The sequence below is a fragment of the Pristis pectinata genome, chromosome 12 (genome assembly GCF_009764475.1).
Source record: "Pristis pectinata isolate sPriPec2 chromosome 12, sPriPec2.1.pri, whole genome shotgun sequence".
Classification (NCBI taxonomy): domain Eukaryota; kingdom Metazoa; phylum Chordata; class Chondrichthyes; order Rhinopristiformes; family Pristidae; genus Pristis; species Pristis pectinata.
The window spans coordinates 5,669,766-5,694,821 of record NC_067416.1 but is presented as its reverse complement, the minus strand read 5'-3'; the positions used below and the strand labels follow the sequence as shown (position 1 = coordinate 5,694,821).

General features: G+C 45.0%; 1 protein-coding gene across 2 annotated transcripts in view; it reads left to right on the top strand.

Annotated features, from left to right (window-relative positions):
* The window catches only part of armh3 (armadillo like helical domain containing 3), a 151,034-nt gene that overhangs the window by 11,296 nt on the left and 114,682 nt on the right, over positions 1-25,056 (top strand). The window contains exons 2-9 of one of the 2 annotated variants that reach the window (XM_052027107.1): positions 8,326-8,437; positions 10,004-10,060; positions 10,711-10,857; positions 11,403-11,510; positions 13,492-13,584; positions 13,834-13,908; positions 22,922-23,008; positions 24,598-24,654. In XM_052027107.1, the coding sequence (XP_051883067.1) occupies positions 8,336-8,437; positions 10,004-10,060; positions 10,711-10,857; positions 11,403-11,510; positions 13,492-13,584; positions 13,834-13,908; positions 22,922-23,008; positions 24,598-24,654 (726 nt within the window). In that variant the 5' untranslated portion in view covers positions 8,326-8,335. The remainder of the gene's footprint in view (positions 1-8,325; positions 8,438-10,003; positions 10,061-10,710; positions 10,858-11,402; positions 11,511-13,491; positions 13,585-13,833; positions 13,909-22,921; positions 23,009-24,597; positions 24,655-25,056) is intronic. The other variant, XM_052027108.1, reaches the window with a different exon arrangement.

The following is a 25,056-nucleotide window of genomic DNA, read 5'->3' as shown; positions in this document are numbered from 1 at the left end:
CATCCCAATTTACTCTCCCAAGTTCTTGCCTTATAGCCTCATAATTCACCTTTCCCCAATTAAATATCTTCCTGTCCTCTGCTCCTATCCCTGTCCATGACAATTCTAAAGGTTATGGAGCAATGGTCACTGTCCCCGAAATGCTCACCCACCGATAGATCTGTCACCTCACCCGGTTAATTACCTAAAACTAGATCTAATATGGCATACCCTCTAGTTGGCCTGGCAACATACTGTGTCAGGAATTCGTCCTGGACACACTTAACAAACTGCGCCCCGTCTAAACCTTTGGCACTAAGTAGGTGCCAATCAATATTTGGATAGTTGAAGTCTCCCATTATAATAACCCTGTTATTTTCGCATTTCTCCAAAAACTGCCTCCCAATCTGCTCCTCGGTATCGCTACTGCTACCAGGGGGCCTATAGAGTACTCCCAAGAGGGTAACTGCCCCTTTCTAGTTCCTAACTTCCACCCATATTGACTCTAGAGAGGATCCTTCTACATAATCTACCCTTTCTGCAGCTGTAACAGTGTCCCTGACCAGTATTGCCACCCCTCCTCCTCTTCTTCCATGCCCCCCCCCACCCCATCCCTTTTAAAACACTGAAAACCAGGAATGTTCAATATCCATTCCTGCCCCGATGTCAGCCATGTCTCTGTAATAGCCACAATATCATAGTCCCATGTACTTATCCAAGCTCTCAGTTCATCTCCCTTATTCCTGATGCTTCTCGCATTCAAGTAAATGCACTTTAGCCCATCCACCTTACTACTTTTGTAGCCTGTACTCTGCTTCTCCTTCCTCAAAGCCTCTCTACCTGTCAGATCTGCCTTTTCCCCATCCCCTTCTTCCTCTGACCTACTCCTCCGGTTCCCTTCCCCCTCGCAATCTAGTTTGAACCCTCCTGAACCACCCTAGCAAACCTGGCCGCAAGGATATTGGCCCCCCCTCAGGTTCGGGTGTAACCTGTCCTCTCTGTACAGGTCCCACCTTCCCCAGAAGAGATCCCAATGATCTAAAAATCTAAAACCCTCCCTCCTGCACCAACTTCTCAGACACGCATTTATCTGCTGTCTCCTCCATTTCTTATGTTGTTGTATGTAATTATCTCACTCAATGGTTTATGTCGGAAGCAGTAACATGTCCATGGTCTTTCACGGGAATGATTATCAAACAAAAGTTAATACCAGGCTAAGTAAGGAAATTCTAGGATAGGTGATCCAAAGCTTGATCAACGAGGGAGTGTTTAGGAATGGGTCTGGAACCTGTTAGAGCAACTCTGAGTTCCCTTGCTGACTGGGGCTGAGGAATCAGTGTGTGAGATTGACATTGTTTCTTCAGACACTCGGAGAGTTTCTTTATTCATGAGTTGCGTTTAATAACATGAAGGTACATGAGGGGTGGAGAGGTTGAAGCATCTGGTGTATCTGTCAAGCACTCAGTAGAAAGTAATGTTTCCATTTGGAACTATACCTTCAGACACTCCTTGGGCAGGTTTCATAGAACATAGAGCAGTACAGCACAATGCAGGCCCTTCGGTCCACAATATTGTGCTGACCTTTAAACCTCGCCGAAGACTATCTAACCCCTTCCTCCCACATATCCCTCGATTTTAAATTCCTCCATATGCTTATCTAACAATCTCTTGAAGTTGACCAATGTACCTGCCTCCACCACTGCCCCAGGCAGCGCATTCCACGCCCCAAGCACTCTCTGGGTAAAAAAAATCCTTCCTCTGATATCTCCCTTGAACTTCCCACCCATTACTTTAAAGCCATGCCCTCTTGTATTGAGCATGGGTGTCCTGGGAAAGAGGCGCTGACTGTCCACTCTATCTATTCCTCTTAATATTTTGTACACCTCTATCATGTCTCCTCTCATCCTCCGTCTGTCCAAAGAGTAAAGCCCTAGCTCCCTTAGTCCCTCCTCATAATGCATACCCTCTAAACCAGGCAGCATCCTGGTAAATCTCCTCTGCACCCTTTCCAATGCTTCCACATTCTTCCTATAATGAGGCAACCAGAACTGGACACAGTACTCTAAGTGTGGTCTAACCAGAGTTTTATAGAGCTGCATCATTACCTCACGGCTCTTAAACTCGATCTCTCGACTTATGGCATGGGTTAAACCTGGAATTAAGCTCTCTCTACACTGTCCATCAAACACTGCCAAGGCAGGGACAACATAGAAACCAAGTAAGGCTTCCTCTACACTATCCAGGCATGCAGGAACAGCATGAATTAAATATGTTTGTCCTATCACTTTCCGCCAACATTGATGTGGCACAGGTTAGATACAGAGCAGCTTCCATTAAAATTTGCAGGGCAGGTACACCAGGGATGAGATGCAGAGTAAAGTTCCCACTACATAATCCCCACTCTTTACACGGATGTTGCCAGGACTTGAGGACCTGAGTTATAGGGAAAGGTTGAATAGGTTAAGACTTTATTCCCTGGAACGCAGAAGAATGAGGGGAGATCTTATGAAGGTATACAAAACTATGAGGGGTTTAGATAGGGTGCATGCATGCAGGCTTTTTCCCCTCAGGTGGAAGTGGTGGGTGGGGGTTCAATTGTAATGTTTAAGAGAAGTTTGGATAGATACGTGGATGGGAGAGGTTTGGAGGGATATGGTCTGGGTGCAGGTAGATGGGACTAGGCAGAAGATCAGGCAGCAAGGACTAGATGGGTCAAAGGGCCTGTTTCTGTGCTGTAGTGCTCTATGTCTGTACCTCTCCCTACTGTACAATTTTGTGATGGGTTTCAATTTTCCTCCAGATTTGATTCTGATGGAATCTCCAGATTAAAGTTACCAATTTGCCTTGAATTAAGAACAGATCTTGCAATAGATTCAGAATTGAAGTAGACTGCTAAAATAGTTTTGGCATGTGATACTTCAGGAGGTTCAAATCATTGGTGTATGTGGTATTTGAGCCTGGGACCCTAATGAATGTGTTGTTGATGTGGGGGAATCTATTTCTGCAGCAAAGGAGCTCAATTTTATGTGATCTCACTGTACTTTTAATCAGTAACTGGTTAAAGCCTCAGATGACCTCGGTATTGGTAATTACTGTCCCATGCTTACAGTCAAGACTTGTTATGCCCGATAAAGCTTTATCGTTGTTATCATTAATGATTTAATCCAATATTGAGAAGATGCGGCTTCATACAGAGTAGCATGTTATCAACATTCCAAGAGATTGGCCAATGATTTTTTTTCTTCTGCATTCCCTCCTGTGCCTCTGAAGGTGGTAACTGTTGGCATGGTGTAAGGCCGGTGCTGGATATCTCTGGGTTATTTTCTGCTAACTGGGCCAGTGAGGCTGGGTCATAGGTTGGGTATTTTGCAACAAGAGCTCACCTCTTGTCTTTCCAAAGCTGCCTCAGTCACAGTCAAGAGGGTCATGGAATTCTCTGCACCGGACGGATGCTCAAAATATAACACTGCACAGAGTGGACCAGTGCACCTGATTGACAGCTCACCCAGCACTATAAGCATTCATTCTCTTCAATGCTGGCACACTTTCACATGTATTTTGCAGTGTGGAGGAACACTGGGATCCAGTCCATAGATCCCTGAAGGTTGCAGCGCAGGTCGATAGGGTTGTTAAGAAGGCGTATGGTGTGTTGGCCTTCATTAGTCAGGGTATTGAGTTTAAGACTTGCCAGGTAATGTTGCAGCTCTATAAAACTGTGGTTAGACCACACTTGGAGTATTGTGTTCAGTTCTGGTTTGCCTCATTATAGGAAGGATTGGAAGCTTTAGAGAGGGTGCAGAGGAGATTTACCAGGATGTTGCCTGGATTGGAGAGCATTTCTTATGAGGATAGGTTGAGTGAGCTAGGGCTTTTCTCTTTGGAGAGGAGGAGGATGAGAGGTGACTTGATAGAGGTGTACAAGATGATAAGCATAGATTGAGTGGACAGTCAGAGACTTTTTCCCAGGACGGCAATGGCCAATACCAGAGGTTATAAGGTGAGTGGAGGAAAGTTCAGGGAGATGTCAGAGGTAGGATATTTATACAGAGAGTGGTGGGTGCCTGGAACGCACTGCCGGGGGTGGTGGTAGAGGTGGATACAATAGGGACATTTAAAAGACTCTTAGATAGGCAAATGGATGTAAGAAAAATGGAGAGTTATGGGCTGTGTAGGAGGGAAGGGTTAGATTGATCATGGAGTTAGGTTTTATATAGGTTGGCACAACATCATAGGCTGAAGGGCCTGTACTGTGCTGTAATGTTCTATGCTACAAAAGATGCATTGCAACATATTGTCAGCACCTCCCAAACTGTGACCTCGACCACCTAGAAGGAAAAAGGTAGCAGATGCAGCAACTTCCCAGTCACATATTAGAGCAACTGGCTGAGACTAATTAATTCCACACATTACCAACCAGTTTATTCACCATGCCAAGTGACTCAGTTGATGTACTGTTAAGTTTGGTGCAGAGAATGAAGCAGACGGCTGGGGTTTCTGTATTCTCCAAAGGTCCGCAGATAATTCCCATCAAGTGACAGAGCCCAAACTCGACTGGTTTCATGATGCTTGGGAGAATTTGGGTGAAAGTTGCTGAAACAAATTTTGGATAAGAGTTTAGGGACTTAACCCGGATGTACTTGCAGGAAAGACTTGCTATGCTGCACAGATGTTGCTATTGATTAAGAACAGGGGAGGTGTGCTGTAATACTGAGCAATACTCCTGACCTGGATAAAGTTCTGTACCTGTCTCAAAGTTCTGTACCTGACCCAGCTCATTCCAAAACCAAATGTTTATCAGAATACATGCCTGATCAGAGAGTGGTGGATGCCTGGAATGCATTGCCTGATAGGGTGGTGGAGGCAAATTCATTGGGGGGCTTTTAAGAGGGGCTTGGATGGGCACATGAATGAGAGGAAAATGCAGGGATATGGGCATTCTGTAGGTAGGAGGGATTAGCTATGTTGGCACAACATTGTGGGCTGAAGGGCCTGTTCTGTGCTGTACTGTTCTATGTTCTATGTTGATCTGACCCACACCTGGCACAGATTCCTGATGCACGGTTTCGACACGAAATGTCGACAGTTCCTCCAGCAGATTGTTTGTTGCTATAGAATCTGGTCTTGGCAGGCCTGGCTCAGGCAGCCAGGTTTGAAGCCTTACAGCATCCCTTTCTCCCTTTAAAGGCAAGTCTGTAATTTGCCTCAACCATTTATTCTGATCTGCAGTTCCACATTTACAACATGTACCTGGCAAAGAAATTTCTCCTGAATTCATTGTTGTAGTGTTTGTCAACTGACATCCATTTACAACCATTAATTTCAATGTTACGTGGAGAAAAACCTTCAGCCCTGTAAAGACACATTGATGTTTTTTTACCTGTCATCATCACACAATGTGGAACCCATCCTGAGGATGCTGCTTGATGGATCGGAGACATAAAGCAGGCGATTTTCCTCCTGACTTATAGTCAACCCATTCCTTTCACAGGAATGTTGCCGGGACTAGAGGGCTTGAGTTATAAGGAGAGACTGGGACTGTTTTCCCTGGAGCGTAAGAGGCTGAGGGGTGACCTCATCGGTTTATAAAATCATGAAGGGCGTAGATGAGGTGAACGGTCGCAATCTTTTTCCCAGGGCAGGCATTTAAGGCGAGGGGAAAAATTTAAAAAGGATACGAGAGGCAAGTTTTTCCACACAGAGGGTGATGCGTATTTGGAACGAGCTGCCAGAGGAAGTGGTAATGGTGGGTACAATAACACCATTTAAAAGACATTTAGACAGGTACAGATAGGAAAGGTTTAGAGGGATATGGGACTAGCTCTAATGGACAACTTGGTCGACGTGGGCGAATTGGCCAAGGCCTTATTCTGTGCTGTGTAACTCTATGACTCTAATGTTTGGGGCCTATACAAGTCTTCTGAAAATGTATGATCAAAAGAGCATTGTTTTTCTTTCTCAATGCCATCTCCCTGGCCCTACACTCAGCTCTGGAGCATCTGGACAGTAAAGACACATATGTTAGACTATTGTTTATTGACTACAGCTCTGCCTTCAATATAATAATTCCAAGCAAGCTTGTCACCAAACTCCGAGACCTGGGACTCAACACCTCCCTCTGTAACTGGATCCTTGACTTTCTAACAAACAGATCGCAATCAGTGAGGATAGGCAGCAATACCTCCGGCACGATTATTCTCAACACTGGTGCCCCACAAGGCTGCGTCCTCAGCCCTCTACTCCCTATACACTCACGACTGTGTGGCCAGATTCTGCTCTAACTCCACCTACAAGTTTGCAGATGATACCACTGTTGTAGGCCGTATCTCAAACAGCGATGAGTCGGAGTACAGGAAGGAGATAGAGAGCTTAGTGGAATGGTGTCACGACAACAACCTTTTCCTCAATGTCAACAACACAAAAGAGCTGGTCATTGACTTCAGGAAAGGGGGCGGTGTACATGCACCTGTCTACATCAATGGTGCTGAGGTCGAGAGAATTGAGAGCTTCAAGTTCCTGGGAGTGAACATAACCAACAGTCTGTCCTGGTCAAATCATGTAGATGCCATGGCCAAGAAAGCTCACCAGCGCCTCTACTTCCTCAGGAGGCTAAAGAAATTTGGTACGTCCCCTTTGACTCTCACCAGCTTTTACCGATGCACCATAGAAAGCATCCTATCTGGATGTATCACGGCTTGGTATGGCAACTGCTCTGCCCAGGACCACAAGAAGCTGCAGAGAGTTGTGGACACAGCCCAGCGCATCACAGACACCAGCCTCCCCTCCTTGGACTCTGTCTTTACCTCTCGTTGTCTTGGTGAAGCAGCCAGCACAATCAAAGACCCCACCCACCCGGGACATTCTCTTTTCCCTCCTCTTCCATTGGGTAGAAGATACAGGTGCCTGAGGGCACGTACCACCAGACTTAAGGACCGCTTCTACCCCACTGTGATAAGACTATTGAATGGTTCCCTTATACAATATGATGGACTATGACCTCACAATCTATCTTGTTGTGACCTTGCACCTTATTACACTGCACCTTATTACACTGCACTTTCTCTGTCGCTGTGACACTTTACTCTGTACTGTTATTGTTTTTACCTGCACTACATCAATGCACTCTGTACTAACTCAATGTAACTGCACTGTGTAATGAATTGACCTGTGCGATTGGTTTGTAAGACAAGCTTTTCACTGTACCTCGGTACAAGTGACAATAATAAACCAATACCTGACCAGTAGCGTATATCAACACCTATTTTTATTTTATATTTGATTTTCTATCTCCTGCTTTGTGTTCTCATCAGGTTTAATGAGGTTTACTTGGAGTATCTGGTAGCTAGACCTGATTAGACACTGAGAATCAATGCTATTCACAACAATGTAGACAGTTTGGAGATGGCATCGAGTTAGAACAACTTATTAAACCCTTGTTTTGAACTGAACTAACTTGAGCAAAGATTGTGCTCGGTCCACACAGTTATATAATTGCCATATTTGCTGGTTAGCTGCATTTTAAGCACATTGAGAAATAAAATAATTGGAGTGCCCATTGTGTTGTTTTTGCAACTGTATATTAATGTTTTTAAATACAGAAATACAGTTCCAGACTGTGTGCCAGACTGCAATAGAGCACTTTCTATTTAACTCTAGGGTAAACACCCAGCAGTTTGTACCATCCATGTAAAATGTTATCGGGAATTGCATCCAGTGATTTAACGTATTATTGATATTCATGACATAAAAGGATACGCGGTTTTTCACACCCAGAGTCTGCACTGCAGCAACTCACCAAGGCTCCTTAGAAAGCACCTTCCAAACCTGGCACCTCTAACGCTAGAAGGGCAAAGGACAACAAAAGCACCAGGAACACCACCACCTGGAAGTTGCCCTCCAAGCCCCCCCACACCATCCCAACTTGGAAATATATTGCCACTCCTTCACCATCACTGGGTCAAAGTCCAGGAGCTCCCTAACAGCATGGTGGGTGTACCCACACCTCGGGGACTGCAGTGGTTCAAGAAGGCAGCTGGCCACCACCTTCTCAGGGACAACTAAGGATGGTTCATGCTGGCTTAGCCTGTGAAGCCCACATCCCTTGAACGAATTTAATAAAAAGGAAGAGAGTTGCTTGTGCATGCAATGCTTTGATGAAGTAATTTTGGCTACCTGTCCATCTGTTGTTACCATGCGAGCATTTTGGGTTGGTCAAATAATGTTGTGCAAGCGCATCACACAGCATGTTGGCTTAATTGTGACCTCTGCCTGTTGTGATTTAGTGCATGTGAGCAGTAACACTGAGCGACAACTTTGTAAATTTCCTAACAGTTGTCTTCCTTGTTTCAGGATCCACACAATGGCACAGGTAGAGAAGAAGGGAGGGCTTCTCCGCAAAGCATCATCCACCAAAAAACCCCTGAAAGAGAAGGTGGTTTTGATGTACGATGAAATCTTCAAGGTGTGTGTTATAAACCTGATCCACGCTGAGGGTGTGTACTTTCAGGAAAAGGACTGGGTTGATCTGTGTTTTTTCCATGATTGGGATGTGAGCACCATGGACGAGGTCTGTCTCTTCTGCCTATCCCTAACAGCTCATTGAAGCACTCTCCTGATCTCCTGCGGTTTAGGTGGTGTTAGATCTCCCCGGGTGGTGGTTAGTCTGGAGTTCCTGGGTGGTGGTTAGTCTGGAGTTCCTAGGTGTTGACCCAGTTTCGCTAACAGAATGGAAATTAACTTTCAGTTCTGATCCTTGAGGGGAAGTGATAGTGTTGCAACCGTGATGTGAAAGAAACTGTGCCATTTAATTCAGAATGAGGTGCCATCATGAAAAGTAGTCATGGAGTATTTGGTGCATTTGGCACAACTTTCTGTTGTATGAATCCTTATACATCTGCTAATTAGCTTGGCCTTATCACCTGGGTCCATTATAGCAGAGGCTGCAAGCACTGTGGGTCAATGTGCAATTCCAGGCTGTCAGGGCTGGTTTCCATTTTCCAAATGCTGTAGGAATTTATAATGTAAAATGTTATCGGGAATTGCATCCAGTGATTTAACGTATTATTAACATTCATGACGTAAAAGCGTGAAGTGCTGGAAATACTGAACAGATCAGGCAGCATCCAGGGAGAAAGAAGAGGTTAACCTTTCAAGTCACCTAAGAATGAGGAAAAGTTAGAATTCAAATATGTTTTAAGTTGAAGAGGAGTGGAAGGAACAAGGGGAATGTCTATGATAGGATGAGGACCAATAAAGACTAGGAGAGATTATTGACCTGAAGCCACAAACACTGACTGTCAGACCTGCCTGATGATTCCAGTGACCAATTTCCATATTTCCAGCTCTTGTTGGAACATTTCATAAGGAGAATTCAGACTGAGCAAAGTCTCCAGGTGAGGACGGTTGGAAGCTTGGGAATATTTGATTCATGATCATTATAATTATAAATTCCTTTATCCACATTTATGACAGGATTTGTTTATGTTTTTTAAAAAATCTTGCATTTATAATGCACCTTTTCACATTCCTTTTGGTACATCCCAACTGCAGAACAGCCACTGGCAGTTTTGTTGATGACATGGGGTTTAAAAAAAAGACGTACAGTTTGTTGCAGAAAGCCTCTACAAACAGCAACGTGATAATTAACCAAATAATCTGTGCAGTTGCTGTTATAATGGAGGAAAATATACGTAATATAAATAAAATACGATGTGATTACACCCTCCTGCCATTGGTGACTCCACTGCTGAGAAGAGAAAGGAAATGCGAGGAGAATGGGAAGGGACGGTGGGGAGCAATTGGAGAAAGGATTTGGGAGAAGAGGGTCAGAAGGGAAAGACCATGGCAGAAGTGCAAGATGGCCTGGAACAGGAGAGAATTGAAGGGAACTTAGGGGAAGAGTAGAGAACACCAGGGAAGAATTGCAATGGGAGCTGTATCCTACAGCATTTTTAGAAAAGTATGAAGAATTAGTAGAAATTTTTTATGCTGCATCTAGCATAATGTAGTGATGCTATTTCTGTCACAGCATGAAGACCCAGCAAAGAACTGTCCTCGATTCTGGGAGGAACTCTTCCTGATGAAGGTTGGTTGCAGTATTTTGTCTGCTCTTTCTTGTGATGCTGGTCTGTTCGACTGATCTGGGGTTATGCTGTCCAGATAACTACTTGGACTGTTCTGTGGCCTGGGAACGCCCAGGAGTCGCATGTGTAGAAGTGAAAGTAATTGAATATTCTGCAGTTTGGATTTGTAGATCAAATAATATTTATACAGAGGTCTAGAAGGAAGAGTGTCTGCGGGCTTTGCAAGTAGATTAGATAGATATCAGAGGAAGGTTTTTTACCTGGAGAGTGGTTGGGGCATGGAATGCGCTGCCTGGGGCGGTGGTGGAGGCAGGTACATTGGTCAAATTCAAGAGATTACTAGATAAGCATATGGAGGAATTTAAAATAGAGGGATATGGGGGAGGAAGGGGTTAGATAGTCTTAGGTGAGGTTTAAAGGTTGGCACAGCATTGTGGGCCGAAGGGTCTGTATTGTGCTGTACTGTCCTATGGTTCTGAATAAATGAGTAGCATCTTTGACTGGGTGTCTTCAGAAGATCTGTAGAGAATATTAAATTGATGGGTGGTATTCTAGATTGTGAAGTGTGAATGGGTGTGGAGGGGGATAGAGTGTACAGTTCGATTGTATAGTATGAAGTGTCGACTATTGACCTTTCTCCTCTACTCTTCAGGTGAACCTGGAGTACCTGGAGGCGAAACTGGAGTCTGTGGATGGCGAAGAATTGATGAAGCTGAAGGATAATATTAACAGCCTATTCCAGCACTGTATAGTGTCCTTAAATGAGGAGCACCAGATCAAGGTGGTGAATGCATTGCAGGTAAGGTTTATGCCAGTGGGGTTTACACTGTGTTTTGTTTCACCCTCTCCTCTGCCACGTGACCATTCTCGTGCTTTGTCATCCTATAACCTTCACCCTGATGATGGGCAGGACATGAAGGAAAGACAAGAGGAGATTTGCATTTATGTAGCACCTTTCACGTTTGTTTTTACAGGACATCCCATTTGCTTTATCTTTGAAGTCTGGTCACTGTTATAAAAAGAGAAATGCGGCAGCCAGTTTGTACGCAGCAAGCTACCACAAATGACAGTGTAATAATGACCACATGATTTATTAATGATATTGGTATCACCCAGAGCCCCTTGGAGACCCCCCACTTTCAGAATGGTCCCATGGGATCTTCTACGTCCACTTGGAGGAGGGTAAAGGTCCAAAGCTCTATATGCTCTCTACTGCCTAACTGCCCTGTCCTTTTATTCCTTCTCCCTGCTGGCTGCTCCATGTTTGGTGGAGGGTGCAGGGGGTCAACATCCATTGCTTGCTGGGTTACGTTTTCTGTTCCTCTTTCCCTGCTCCTCCTCCAGACGCTATGTGCACTGATCCGGGGAGTCCACCAGAAAAACAAGCCGACCTCTGGCTTCGACATCATCAATATGTTGATGGGCTTCGACAAAGCTGAGCTCAGGATGAAGGTGAGCGTGGTGGTGTGGGGGCTGTGTGTGGCAGTAATTGGTAGTTGGTTTATTATTGTCACATGTACCGAGATGCAGTGAAAAGCTTTTATTTGTGCGCCATCCAGACCGATCATCCCATATATAAGTACATCAAGATAGTACAAAAGATAGAAGCAGATTGCAGGACATGTTGTTACAGTTACAGAGAAAGTGCAGTGCAGGTAGACAATAGGGTGCAAGGGCCATGATGAGCTAGATTAGGAGATTAAGGGTTCATCTTTTAGTATATCAGAGGTCTGTTGAAGAGTCTGATAACAGCAAGGTAGAAGTTGTCCATGAGTCTGGTGGTATATGCTTTTATGCTTTAGTGTCTTCTGCCCGATTGGAGAGGGGAGAAGAGAGAATGGCTGATGAGGTAAACTGAGAGATCAAGAGTTCATCTTTGTCATGTAAGATGTCTGTTTAAGAATCAGTAGGTGTCAGGATTGGGGGGGAAGTGGGATTAGGGTTTCAGTCGGGTGTGTGCTGGTGAATATCGAGCTTGGTGGTTACGTGTGTCAGTGTCAGGGTCAGGGGAGTGGTATTGGGTTGGCAGTTGGGTGTCAGTGCAGGGTGTGGTTGAGAGAGCGTGGTGGTGTATCGGGGTTGGGGGAGTCGGATGGGAGTTGGGTCTTGTGTGGGTGGTGAGTGTCAGGGTTGGCAGTGTAAAGGGTTGGTGTTGGCAGTGGGGTCTTGGTGTGGGGGTATTGTGTGTGTGTGGTAAGTATCAGGGTTGGAGTCATGGTTGTGTGTTGGGGTGGCTGGGTGAGGGGTGAGTGTCGTGATAGCAGGTGGTTATGGCGGTGCACTGGGTTGTGTGAGGGGGATAGTAAATAGAGTTGGTGGACATCACGGACTAATTACTTGTTAACACTCCAGGACAAAGTTGACAGGCAGATGGTTCCCCGACATGGTGTTGCCAGGGTCACTCTCTGGGTCTTCGTCTTTGCAGGACCTTCGCTTGTACACTGGTCACAGGTGGTTGGTAAGGTGTGTTGCTTCAGCTGGTTAACAGTGCCAGCAGCTTGCATTCACAGAACACCTTTTACATACTGAAACCTCCTTCCACATAAGGAGACATTAGGACAAGTGACCAAAAGCTTCGAAAGAGAGCTTGGTTTTAAGTAGAGTTTTAAGGAAATAAAAGGGAAGAAGTGATTTCCAGAGCTTGGGGCCTTGGCAGCTGCCAGCCGAGAAGTGGGTACATTTGTAGGTGCAGACAAGACCAGAAGGGAATCAAGGCTGGATTAGATGACGGGCTGGGCAGAGGTAAGGTTGCTGGGATTTATAAACAAGGATAAATTTTGTCATTGAGGATGTTCTAGTATGGGTGACGGTTGAACAGTGCGAGGGCTTTGAATAAACGCACTTAGAGAGCGTGGCGGATGGAGAGCCAGCCAGGAGTGAGTCTAGAGATAAATACAGATATATGACATAGGAAGAGGCCATTGATCCCATCAAGTCTATGCCAGCTCATAGAGCAATCCTGTTCCCCCAGTAATTTCCTTTGGGGAATTCACCCTGGCCATTCCCTTTTCTCTCTCCACCCTTCCAGGAATAGTTCGAGGAGCTTGAAAGCTTGTCTGACCAGATCCGAGCAGCTTCTTCCCCACTGCTATCAGACTTCTGAACCAATCACCTCCTTCACCTCCCCCTTCCTGGTGGCACTGCCACGTTCTTGGAACCTTAATTCTACCTCTTTCATTACTGTACTTTGCACCATTCCGTTGTTTTGAGATTGTCACTATTTATTATTACCACGTGTACTATTTACTGTGTGAGCTTGATGTGAGCAAGGAATTTCATTGCACCCTGGTGTATGTGACAATAAACTAATCTGAATCATTGTTGATTAGTGAATGCTTGTCCATTGCAGGTTCCGTTTACAGGGACTGTGCAGCAGTTTGAAGAATGACGATGAGGTGTTCAGTGTAATAACCTTCTGTAATTTGACTCCTAGAATTTGGTGGAGAGTTTGGACTCGCTGCTATGCGGTGATGGTTCGGAGAGTTTGAAGAGTCTCTGCCTTAAGCTGCTGCTCTGCCTAGTCACAGTAAGAAAGCCCTTTTCTTGGGTTGGGGTATTTCCCTATGTTGTCCCTTGGTGTTCTGTGCGCGTGTCCCACACCTCTTCTGCCCCCTACCCCACTATGTTGGTGTCCTGCAGCAGGAGCATCATCATCATCATAGGGATTACTCACTAGTGACTCCTGTTGACAACAAATTGTACTGCCACATGGGTAAAATCACGCAAATGAGGTTTTCTGGGCTCTCTCACAACGGGTTTCTTTTCTAATTGGCAGGTTACTGACAATATCAGCCAGAACACAATCTTGGAGTATGTGATGATTAACAGTATTTTTGAAGCCATTCTTCAGGTGAGCAACCTCTTGCTCTTCCTTTACAAAACTTTGGGATCGATCTGCTGTCTAACTACGCAGTTGACCCATCCAGTCAGTGTTGCCTTCCTTGAGATAGGGTTGTTCTATCACAGTTGGTTGTTGCTGAGATGAGATGTTAAACCAAGACCTTGGTTGCCCTCTCAGGAGGGAGTAATCTGTGCAATGGAGTTGTGTTTCCAGTGTCCCGGTGAATATTAATCCCTCAGTCCTTGCCTTGTTATGTGGAATCTGCTGTGCACAAGTCAGCTGTCGCACTTCCTGTGTTGCTACAATGACTACACTTCAGACGTGCTTCATTGGCCAGGACAGGTGTACCTGTTTTCCAACTTTTTTATTTTATATACATTTTGGAAAATGAGGAAAACAGCTTCTTTCACTCCCCATTTAGGATGCCCCAAAGCACTTTAAAACTTGTGAATTGCAGTCCTTGTTATAAAGAAGGAAGTTTATTTCATAATTACATAGAGCCATAGAGCAATACAGCATGAATACAGGCCCTTTGGCCCAACCAGTCCATGCCGACTACGGTGCTGACCCATCTAGTACCAATTTCCTGCATTCAGCCCCTATCCCTCCAAGCCCCGTCCCTCCGTGTCCCTATCCAATGCTTCTTAAATTATACTATTGTACCTGCCTCAACCACTTCCTCTGGCAGCTTGTTCCATATACTCACCACCCTTTGCGTGAAAAAGTTGCCCTTCAAGTCCCTTTTAAATCTTTCCCCTCTCGCCCTAAATCTATGCCCCCTAGTTTTGGACTCCCCTTCCCTGGGGAAAAGACTGTTACTGTCCACCTTATCTATGCCTCTCATAGTTTTAAACACTTTTATAAGGTCGCCCCTCATTCTCCTACATTCCAAGGAATAAAGACCTAGCCTGGCCAACCTCTCCCTATAACATATATTTCATAACATTCAACTTTGTTTTACAAACTTAGTAAATCATAAGGTATCACAAATTAAGGAGGAAGTTGCACGTTAAAAGATTTATTCATGAAACAGAGAAGAAACAATAAATTAAGCAAAGTATGTTGGTTACAGCATGTTATGCTTGTATATAGAACATAAAACAGTACGGCACAGGAACAGGCCCTTCAGCCACAAGTCTGTGCCAGCTATGACGCCAATCTAAACAAATCCTATTTGCCTACACATGGTCCGTATCCCTCCATTCCCTGCCTGTTCATGTGTCTGTCTAAATGCCTCTTAAGCATTACCTGCTTCCATCACCTCCCCTAGCAGCATGCTCCGGGCACCTACTGCTGTGTGTGTGTGTGTGTGTGTGTGTGTGTGTGTGTGTGTGTGAACAAAAAAAAATCAATCTTGTCTCGTAACTTTCCTTTTAAATTTTCCCCTTCTCATCTTAAACCTATACTATTGACATTTCTGCCCTGGGAAAATGACTATCTACCCTATCTGTGCCTCTCATAATTTTATATACTTTGATCAGATTGCCCCTCGGTCTCTGATGCTCCAGAGAAAACAATCCCAAGTCTGTCCAACCTCTCCTTATAGCTCCTCATATCTCCCCCTACACCCCCATGCCCTCTTTGTCTTCCCTCATCCCTGTGGCCCCTTCACCCCTTCTCTTCCCCTCCCCTGCTCTCATGACCTGCCCATCTATTCCCTACCTCCTTCCATTTATTCCATGGTCTATTGCCCTCTCCTACCGGATTCCTCCTTCAGTCCTTTTGCCTCTTTTATCTATCAGCTTCTTACAACACTCCTTTTCATTGCCCCCTCCCACACCCACCTACCTTCCCCCCTCGCCTGGACTCGCCTGTGCTCCTCCTCCTCCCCCAATCTTCTTATTCTGGCTTCTGCCCCCTTCCTTTCCAGTCCTGATGAAGGGTCTCGACCCAAAACGTTGACTGCTTATTTCCCTCCATTGATGCTGCCTGACCTGCTGAGTCCCTCCAGCATTTTGTGTGTGTTGTGTCTTGTGTCTCCTTATAGCTTCTTAACTTTAACTTTTATTTACAGCGTGGTAACAGGCCCTTCCGGCCCGACGAGTCCGTGCCGCCCATTTTAAACCCAAATTAACCTACCCGTACGTCTTTGCAATGTGGGAGGAAACCGGAGCACCCGGAGGAAACCCATGCAGACACGAGAGAATGTACAAACTCCTTACAGACAGCGACGGGAATCGAACCCTGATTGCTGGCGCTGTAATAGCGTCGCGCTAACCGCTACGCTACCGTGTCGCCTTGATCATTGCTTCAATTGATGTCGATTAATTGGATATCTCTAAACAATTGGAGCTGTTTTCCTTCATTTTGAAAACTTATAAAGAATACAAAGAGTTTTTCATTTCAGATGATAGAGCATTTATAAAAGTGGGTAAGAAGGAGAAGTCACATCTTCCAGAGAATGAATCTGGGTAACGTTATAGACAGCAACAACGGGCACAAACAACTAAAAAGGCACTCATTTCGAAATTGTTAGACGGTTAGAAGGAATTTTTCAGATAGTGGAGAAGGGGAGGCAGTCTGGAATGGGCTGTCTGGAAGGATGATTGAGGCAGAATTCCTCACCTTAATTTTAAAAGTACTTGAATAGACTGACAAAAGGGCTGGCAAGTGGGATGAGCCAAGATAATTTATTTTTCGACAGGATTGAATTGATAGGCTGAAGAGCCCCCTCTGCTGTAAACATTCATCATTTTTGAAGCACAGCAGCGAATTTGCAGTCAACAACCTTCCACAGGCAGTAAAGCAATGACCAGGTCATTCTGCTGAGCAATTTGAGCTGAAGGCAAGTGTTGGCTGGAACACCTAGGGGCAATTCTTTTGAATACTCCCACCTCCATTAGAGACCAGCCAAGCCTTGGTTCAGTGTTTCAGAGAGAGCGAGAGAAAACTCCCTCAGTACTGGGATAGTGTGTCAGTCTGAATTAAAGGATCTGGTTCCTGCACTGGGATTTGAACCCATGACCTTCTGAGTTGTGGTGAGACTGCAGCATGTGTAATTTAAATGTTGCCACACCTTTGACAACCTGTGTTAAAGACTGTTACACCCTAGTTACTGCTGGAACTTTTAGATTCTGACAACACAGCTGCCATTGAGCTGGCTCTTTGCTAGAGCTCTCCAATTAACCTCACTCTTTCTCTACAGCCCTACATTCGCAAAGCATCCGATCAGTGGGTTACATGATCTGATGCTTTGTGAACGGTCCTCTTCCCTGCATTAACCCCCTGTGCAAAGCCTGTAAGATCTTCATATGAGGTCATGAACTGTAATTTAAAGACTCTCTGAAATATTCTGGGTTTTACTAAGGATAAGATAGGTAAAACATCTTTTGAGCAACTTGTGTGCATCACTGAGTAGGTGGTGATCACTGCAGATCAGTCCTCGATTTTAGAAGCAGCTGGGAGCCTGTGGGTTTAGCTCTGTAGTAACCTTTATTGAGCAGGTGAAGGTACGTTTAATCTTTGGTAGCTTTAAGTTTCAGAGTCTTTCTAATCACTTCTGTTGCCTTTAAGGGAAATCTGCCCAAAGCAAAAAATAGTACGTTATATTGAAGAATAAAAGGAAGGTTAAGTTGACAAAGTGCCTAAAGTCTGTACTAGGATCTCTGAACATGCTTTGCAGCCAGTAAAGCACTTTGGAACTGTGAATAGCAGGGCAGGTAATTTGTGCACAGCAAGTTAATACATCCTGTTATTGACCAGATAATTTTTTTTACAGTCAGGTTGAGTGCAGGATAAATATTGGCCTGGCATCGAGAATTAACTTCGATACCCTGCAAATCAGTGCCGAGAGATCTTCTGAACTCACCCGAGAGAGCAGGCAGGGCCTGGATTTAATGTTACATCTGAAAGATGGGACCTCTGACAGAATCACATCCCCTCGATGCTCTTCTGGGAGCAACAGCCTTGACTTCTATATTCTACACTCTGAGGATCAAGGGTGGGGGGAGGCATTATGTGGGCCAGCTTCAGTCATCTTGACTTGCTGTCATAGAATAAAACAGTGCAGAAGCAGGCCCTTCAGCCCAACTGGTCCATGGTGCCCACCAAGTTAGTCCCATTTGCCTGCGTTTGGCCCATATCCCCCGAAACCTTTCCCATCCATGTACCTGTCCAAATGTCTTTTAAACGTTGTTATTGTACCTGCCTCAACCATCTTTTCTGGCAACTCGTTCCATATACCCACCACCCTCTGCATGAAGAAATTGCCCCTCAGGACCATTTTAAATCTTTCACCTCTCAGCTTGAACCTATGCCCTCTAGTTTTTAGTTCCCCTTCCCTGGGAAAAAGGACTGTGTGCATTCACCACACGTACCGCTCATGATTTTATACACCTCTAAGGTCACCCCTCAGTCTCCTATGTTCCAAGGAATAAAGTCTGATGTCCTGTTGCCAACTTTGATTCATTTGGATAGTGCGGAAACCGAGGACACTGCTCAGGAATGTTTCTCTGCAGTCACAGAGGAATGAGAACTGTATATTTTTCATCATCGCTTTGTGTGCTGATGACCACATTTTTCCCCTTGTAACCACGCAACCTGACAAATCCTGTTTGTGTGTTGCTCATTCAGTGTAATGGGACCATTTCCAACCACTCTGCAGGGTGACTGCAGGGGGCCCTGTCAGCTACCACACACCCGCAGTACCATGAGATCCCTACCCATGGGGCTCTGGAGCTGAGCCACACCATTTGCAGGAAAGTTGATGTAAAAAATTATAATACAAAAATAAAATAAAAACTGAAACGTTAATTATTTCTCTCTCTACAGACGCTGCCTGAGCTGTGGAGTATCTATTTCTTATCCTTCGCAAGCTGTCTGCAGCTTTGATATGATCCCTATCAATCTTTTCCCTCCTTTTCATTGTCCAGCTGGATGAGGCTGCTCTTGAAAGGAGTGAGATGGGTCGGGAGGGATATCAGGGATGGGAATAGCAGCTGAAAGGCACTATGGGTAAAACAATTAACAACCAGTGAAGTTTGAGGACTGGAGGTGCGCCAAGATCTGAGGGTTGTAGCAATGATTGGAAGTAAGGCTAAAAGTTTTAAACCTACCTCACTGCAGACTAGCAAACACTGGGGCAATGGGTGAACATGACTGATTCGTATCTACTTGGTTATTGCCAGGGAGTAATTTGCAATGGCTTCTGCACCCTCACTTTTCCCGCTGGTGTCTCCCTATTGATCCTCTCCTTTCCTCTCACTCACCTGCACACTTCCTCTCATTGACATCACCCGGTAGTACGCTGACTCTGTTTGGTTCCACCTCTTGCCCATTCCACTGCCTTGAACTTGTCAGACTTCTTTCTACTGATGCTGCCTAACCTGCCGAGTGTTTCCAGCACCTTCTGTTTTTAATATCTTCATCCCTGTTCCCTGAAATCAAAGTCAAGTTTATTGTCATATGCACCAGTCCATTTGTGCACAGGTGCAATGAAAAACTTACTTGCAGCAGCATCACAGGCACATGGCATCATAAATTATACAAGACCTCCAGTCTTGTCTGACTTCCAAAGTCGGAGGTGGAAAAACTTCTTCCAACTAAGTATTGGGAAGTTCCACCATCATCAGAGCTGTCTGTCTGTGGCCACTGACTGCATTGCTTTCACTGGCAACTGTCTGAAACCAAGGACATGTCCCTGCAACCTCGTTATCGCACCTGGCCCAGAATAAACTTTGCCCTCATCTGTGCCAACGATAAGACACTCCACATCTGTCTTGACTCTCCTGCTGATGAAACCCTCAGCCATTCCATTGTCACTGTCAGACTTGACCATCCAATGTCTTTCTTTCTTTCTGTTCAACTTCTCATCTGGTGCCCTGTTGCCTGAACCCTGACCCGCACCCAGTCACGTTCACCCATCGCCCCAGTGTTTGCTGGTCTGCAGTGAGGTAGGTTTAAAACTTTCAGCCTTATTTCCAATCATTGCTACAACCCTCAGATCTTGGTGCACCTCCAGTCCTCAAACTTCACTGGTTTTTCATTGTTTTACCAATAGTGCCTTTCAGCTGCTATTCCCATCCCTGATATCCCTCCCTGCCCATCTCACTCCTTTTAAGATGTTCCCTAAAAACTCTATTCCTTTTGTCATCTCCTTGTGTGGCTTGGTTTTGATTATCACTCCTATGAAGCTGCTTTGGAACCTTTAGTGGTGGAGGATGACATATATCAAGACCTTTAAAGGGCTGATGTAGTGTCTGGTGCATCAATAAAAAATATGTGCGAAGTTTTCTGGGGTATCAAGATACATAAAGTTAAGGTGGGTAGATTGTGATGAGATGCAGAACCCACAATGTAATTGAAAGGGAACAGACTTGAGGGGCTGAGTGGCCTCAGTTCCCTCTGCATTTTCTATGCAGTTATAATTTTCTATAACGATGTGGCTTCAGTGCCGACTGCATTTTTAATACCACTGTGCTAAGTCAAAGACCAGTTATGACTTGTGTCACAGCAGTGCCCAAAAGTGGCTTTTATATGACTCACTGGGAGGTTCCAGGACTCTACAACTTGCCGTGTGCATGAGTTTGCACCACTTGGGAATTTCTGCTGGGTAGGTGTTCACAAGGTCCTGATGTGTCTATCCTCCTCAATGAGGAAGAACTGGGCTCTAGGAGGAGCCCCTTCATCTCCCAGCATTGTGTAAGGCCTCGGGAATCCTGCTGACTGTCTGGTTTCCCAAGCTGGCACCGCGTCACTGCTCTTCCAATGCAAGTAGACTCCATTTTGGTCTGTAACATGTCGGGCAGTGTTGCCCAATTGTGTACAGTTCTAGTTGCCCCATTACAGGAAGGATGTGGAAACTTTGGAGAGGGGTGCAAAGGAGGTTTACCAGGACGTTACCTGGATTAGAATCAGCTATAAGGAGAGATTGGACAATCTTCTGTTTTCTCTCATGCGACCTGATAGAAGCATATAAAATTGAGAGGCGTAGATAGAGTCTTTTACCCTGTGTGGGAATGTCAGATATTGGAAGGTACAAGTTTAAGGTGGGGGGGAAGTCTATGTGACAGGAGAAAGTTTAAAGGAGATTTTTGAGACTTTTTTTTTACATAGTGGTAGTGCCTGGAACATCAAAGTTTGGTTTATTGTCATATGCACAAGGGGTGGTTGTGGAAACAGATACGAAAGCAAAGTTTATGAGGAATTCAGACAGGCATATGAACAGGGAGGGAATATGGACCATGTGCAGGCAAATGGGATTTAAATTGGTATCACAGTTAATTAATTGAAGGATTGAGTGGGGTCAGGAGAAGAAGGTCGCATGGAGCACAAAGACTAGTATTGATCAGGAGGGCGGAGAAATTTGTTCCATGCTGTAAAATCTGTAATTGTCAGTGGCTTTGGGGCAGAATTGGGATGGGTCTGATGTCTTGCATCGTACAAAGTGCTGCTCATCCTTGAGCGATTGCTCCTTTCGGTGGAAGGATCTGCAGAATCTGCCCTCCCACCAGATGGAGCCGTTCTCCACGGAGTGTTTCCCACTATTGCAAATTCAGATCCACTCAAAAGGGAATGCAGTGGAGCCAGGGATTTGTGCCTTTCCTGTTCTCCTTGCTGGGAGTTTGAAACAGTTGGGGCTGCAGTGGAGGTGCTTTGATTTGCCAAGAGCTGATAGTAATCTTAATCAGAACCAGATTTACAGAGAACACAGAACAGCACAGCACAGGAACAGGCTCTTCAGCTCACCATGTTATGCCGAACAAATTAAGTTAGTAATTAAACGCCTAACTAAACTAATCCCTTCTGCCTACACAATGTCCATATTCCTCCATGCCCTGCACATTCATGTGCCTATCTAAGAGCCTCTTAAACGCCTCCATCACATTTGCCTGCACCACCACCCCAGCAGCACATCCCAGGCACCCATCTAAAAATACTCTCCTAAAGAGGGGCATTGAAAATCAAAAAACAAAACTGCAGATGCAGGAAATCTGAAATAAAAACAGAAAACGTTGGACTCAATCAGTAGGTCAGGCAGCATTTGTGGAGAGAGGTTAACGTTTTGGGTCTAGAACCAGTTTTGATGAAGGGTCCTAGACCTGCAATGTTAAATGTTTCCACGGAGCAGAGCAGTTCCTTATATTCTGGGTTTGATCCAAAGTTATTTGGCACACATTGCCTGAAAGAAGTATTTGTGGGGCTAAGGGCTGGCCCCTCATCTCCACCCCCTTTTGAAAACCACGTTTTTATTTCTCTTTTCCAGCATTCGCAGTATTTCCCTCCTGGTAATTCTAGAAAATTATTCTGGTGCTCACAGTAGGCCTTTTCTAGACTGACGATGCAAGAAACTGCAGCTGCTGTAATTTGGAGCAACAAACAATCTGCTGGAGGAACTCAGCGGGTCGAACAGCATCTGTGGGGGTTGGTGAAGGAATTGTAGAAACCACAGAGGGGGCACAATCCTGACCCGAAACGTCAACAGTTCTTTTCCCCCCACACGTGCTGCTCGACCCGCTGAGTTCCTCCAGCAGTTTGTTTGTTTATTTCTCTAGACTGACCTTTGGTCCCCCTTGTCCCATTTATCATTTAATCTCTCCAGCCTTCTCCCCTACTGCAGACCCCTCTCATCCTCTCCTCACCTGCCCCCAATCTTAAAACTTTTATTTATCTCCTCTTATTCCCAATTGTGGTGTTTTCACTCTCCACAAACGCTGAGGATTCCCAGGACTTTTTGTTTTGTTTCCCATATTTCCAGTAACCACAGTAATTTTTTTGTATAATGTTATATTACCAGTTTACACCAGCGTCTGCTTAGATATTAGATAGTAGGGCGCACCCCTGCACATATAAACACTTAGTTCACTTACCGGGGTGACCAGCTCTATGTAACACCCCCAACTCAGCTGGGACTGAACTATGGAAACAGTTCTGGATTAATGTGTTAAAGCCATGTGTTAGGTTGATTGCTGATTGGTACTGATTAATCGCTATGCCTCGAGACACCACCACTAAGACTTGTCAGGAATTTCACAATAGCTTCTGCCTCTGTGACCAACATTTGCTCCCTCTCCCACTGCTTCAGGTTCTCTCGGTGGCCTCCAGCAGAGTGCAGCATGGTTATGATGGTGTGGTACTCCTGGCACTGCTTGTTAATTACAGAAAGTATGAGGTAAGCTCTCTATGGACGGAATCGATGCTTCTCTTCCCCCCTCTATTGTAATGCATGCTTTAAGTGATAATGGGGCAGAAAGGGTTATATTATGTGGGCAGATTTCATCAGCAAGGGTAGTGCACTTGGGTGGGAAGATTAACTGTGATCTAATATGGATGGGAGAGGTCTGGAGGGTTATGGACTGGGCGCAGGTCAATGGGACTAGCGGAATAAAGTTTTGACACAGATTAGAAGGGCTGAATGGCCTGTGTTCTGTGCTGTAGTGTTCTCTGGTTCTAATATGATTAAAGAATTCAATAATAAAAACAGAATATGCTGGAAACACTCAGCAGGTCAGGCAGCATCTGTGAAAGGAGAAACAGTCAATGTTTAGGGGTCTGGGACCCTTCATCAGAACTGTTAACCATTTTTCTCTCTCCACAGATGCTGCCTGACACCTGAGTGTTCCCAGCAGTTTTTGTTTTTATTTCATATTTACAGTTCAGGTCCTTCCCAGGTAACCTGAACAGTTTGCAAGTCGGAATGTTATATTTCACAGTACAGTAAAGGATCTTCACGGCTATCCCATTTACCAGCAATCAGTTTTTGGCCATCTGTGCCTTGGCAGTTCAAGGGACATCCAGATAGTTTTTAGATGTTGAGAGAGTACCAGGCTCCACCATCCTTTCGGGCAGTGCGATCCACATCACAAATGGAGTAAGTTGTACAGCCCTTGAAAATGGTTCTTTCTTAGATTCCCTCTGAACCTCTTGCCCCTTACCCTAAACCTGTGCCCTCTAGTTCTATGGAGTTTGGGTTGAATCTACTTGTGCCTTTTAAGTTCAGGAATTCTAAACATGTCCTGGTATCAGGAAAATCTTAAAGGGAATGCTTGTTCATTTTCAGGTTAAAAGTGAGTCAGAATCAGATTTGTTATCATTGACATATGACGTGAAATTTGTCATTTTGCGATAGCAGTACAATGCAAAGACCAAACATTACTATGTTACAGAAATAAATAGTGCAAAAAAAAAGGAAAAATAAGGTAGTGTTCATGGGTTCTTGGACCATTCAGAAATCTGATGGCGGAGGGGAAGAAGCAGTTCCTGAATCATTAAGTGAGGGTCTTCAGGCTCCTGTACCACCTCCCCAATGGTAGTAATGAGAAGAGGGCATGTCCCGGATGGTGAGGGTCCTTAATGATGGATGTCGCTTTCTTAAGGCACAGCCTCTTGAAGGTGTCCTCGGTGGTGGGAGGGGCTGTGCCCGTGATGCAGCTGGCTGAGTCTACAACCCTTTGCAGCCTTTTGCGATTCTGTGCAGTGGAGCCTCCATACCAGGCTGTGATGCAACCAGGCTAAATGCTCTCCACTCTATAAAAATTTATAAAAGTGATCTTTTTTATGGATCAGTTATATAAATACAAGCTGTCATTATGGAGTCTGTTACGGCCCAATTAATGTTCACCACTTCAGTACACGCAGTATTACAGTCCACTATACCTAGTGTCGATTGTGCATCACATAATGTTGGGCTCCTGTTATAATTCAGCCAACGAGCAAGCTCTACATCGCAACTCGGCTAACATGCAGTGTCTTGTGTTGCAGTCCGTGAACCCGTACATCGTGAAGTTGTCCATTGTTGACGATGAGGCCACATTAAACGTGAGTATGAGCTTCTGCAGTAAGGCAGGACGGGACGTGACAGGCAAGAGTCCTGCACATGCCCTCCTTTCTCTTCCAGTTTTCTTGGAGGCAGAGCTCCGGGGAGTAAGCATAACATTAAAAAGCAGCATATTGTCTAAATGGTGAGAGATTGCAGAGCTCTGAGATGTAGCAGGATCTGGCTGTCATAATGCACGATTAGCTAAAGGCTAGAAACCAGGTGTAGCAAGTAATTGGGAAAGCTAACAGAATTTTATTTATTATGAGCAGAATTGAATACAAAAGTAAGGAGGTTATGTTTCAGATATGTAGGGTACTGGTGGGACCACATCTGGTGTACAGTATTGGTTTCCTTATTTAAGGATGTTAATACATTGAAAGCAGCTGAGAGAAGATTCCCTC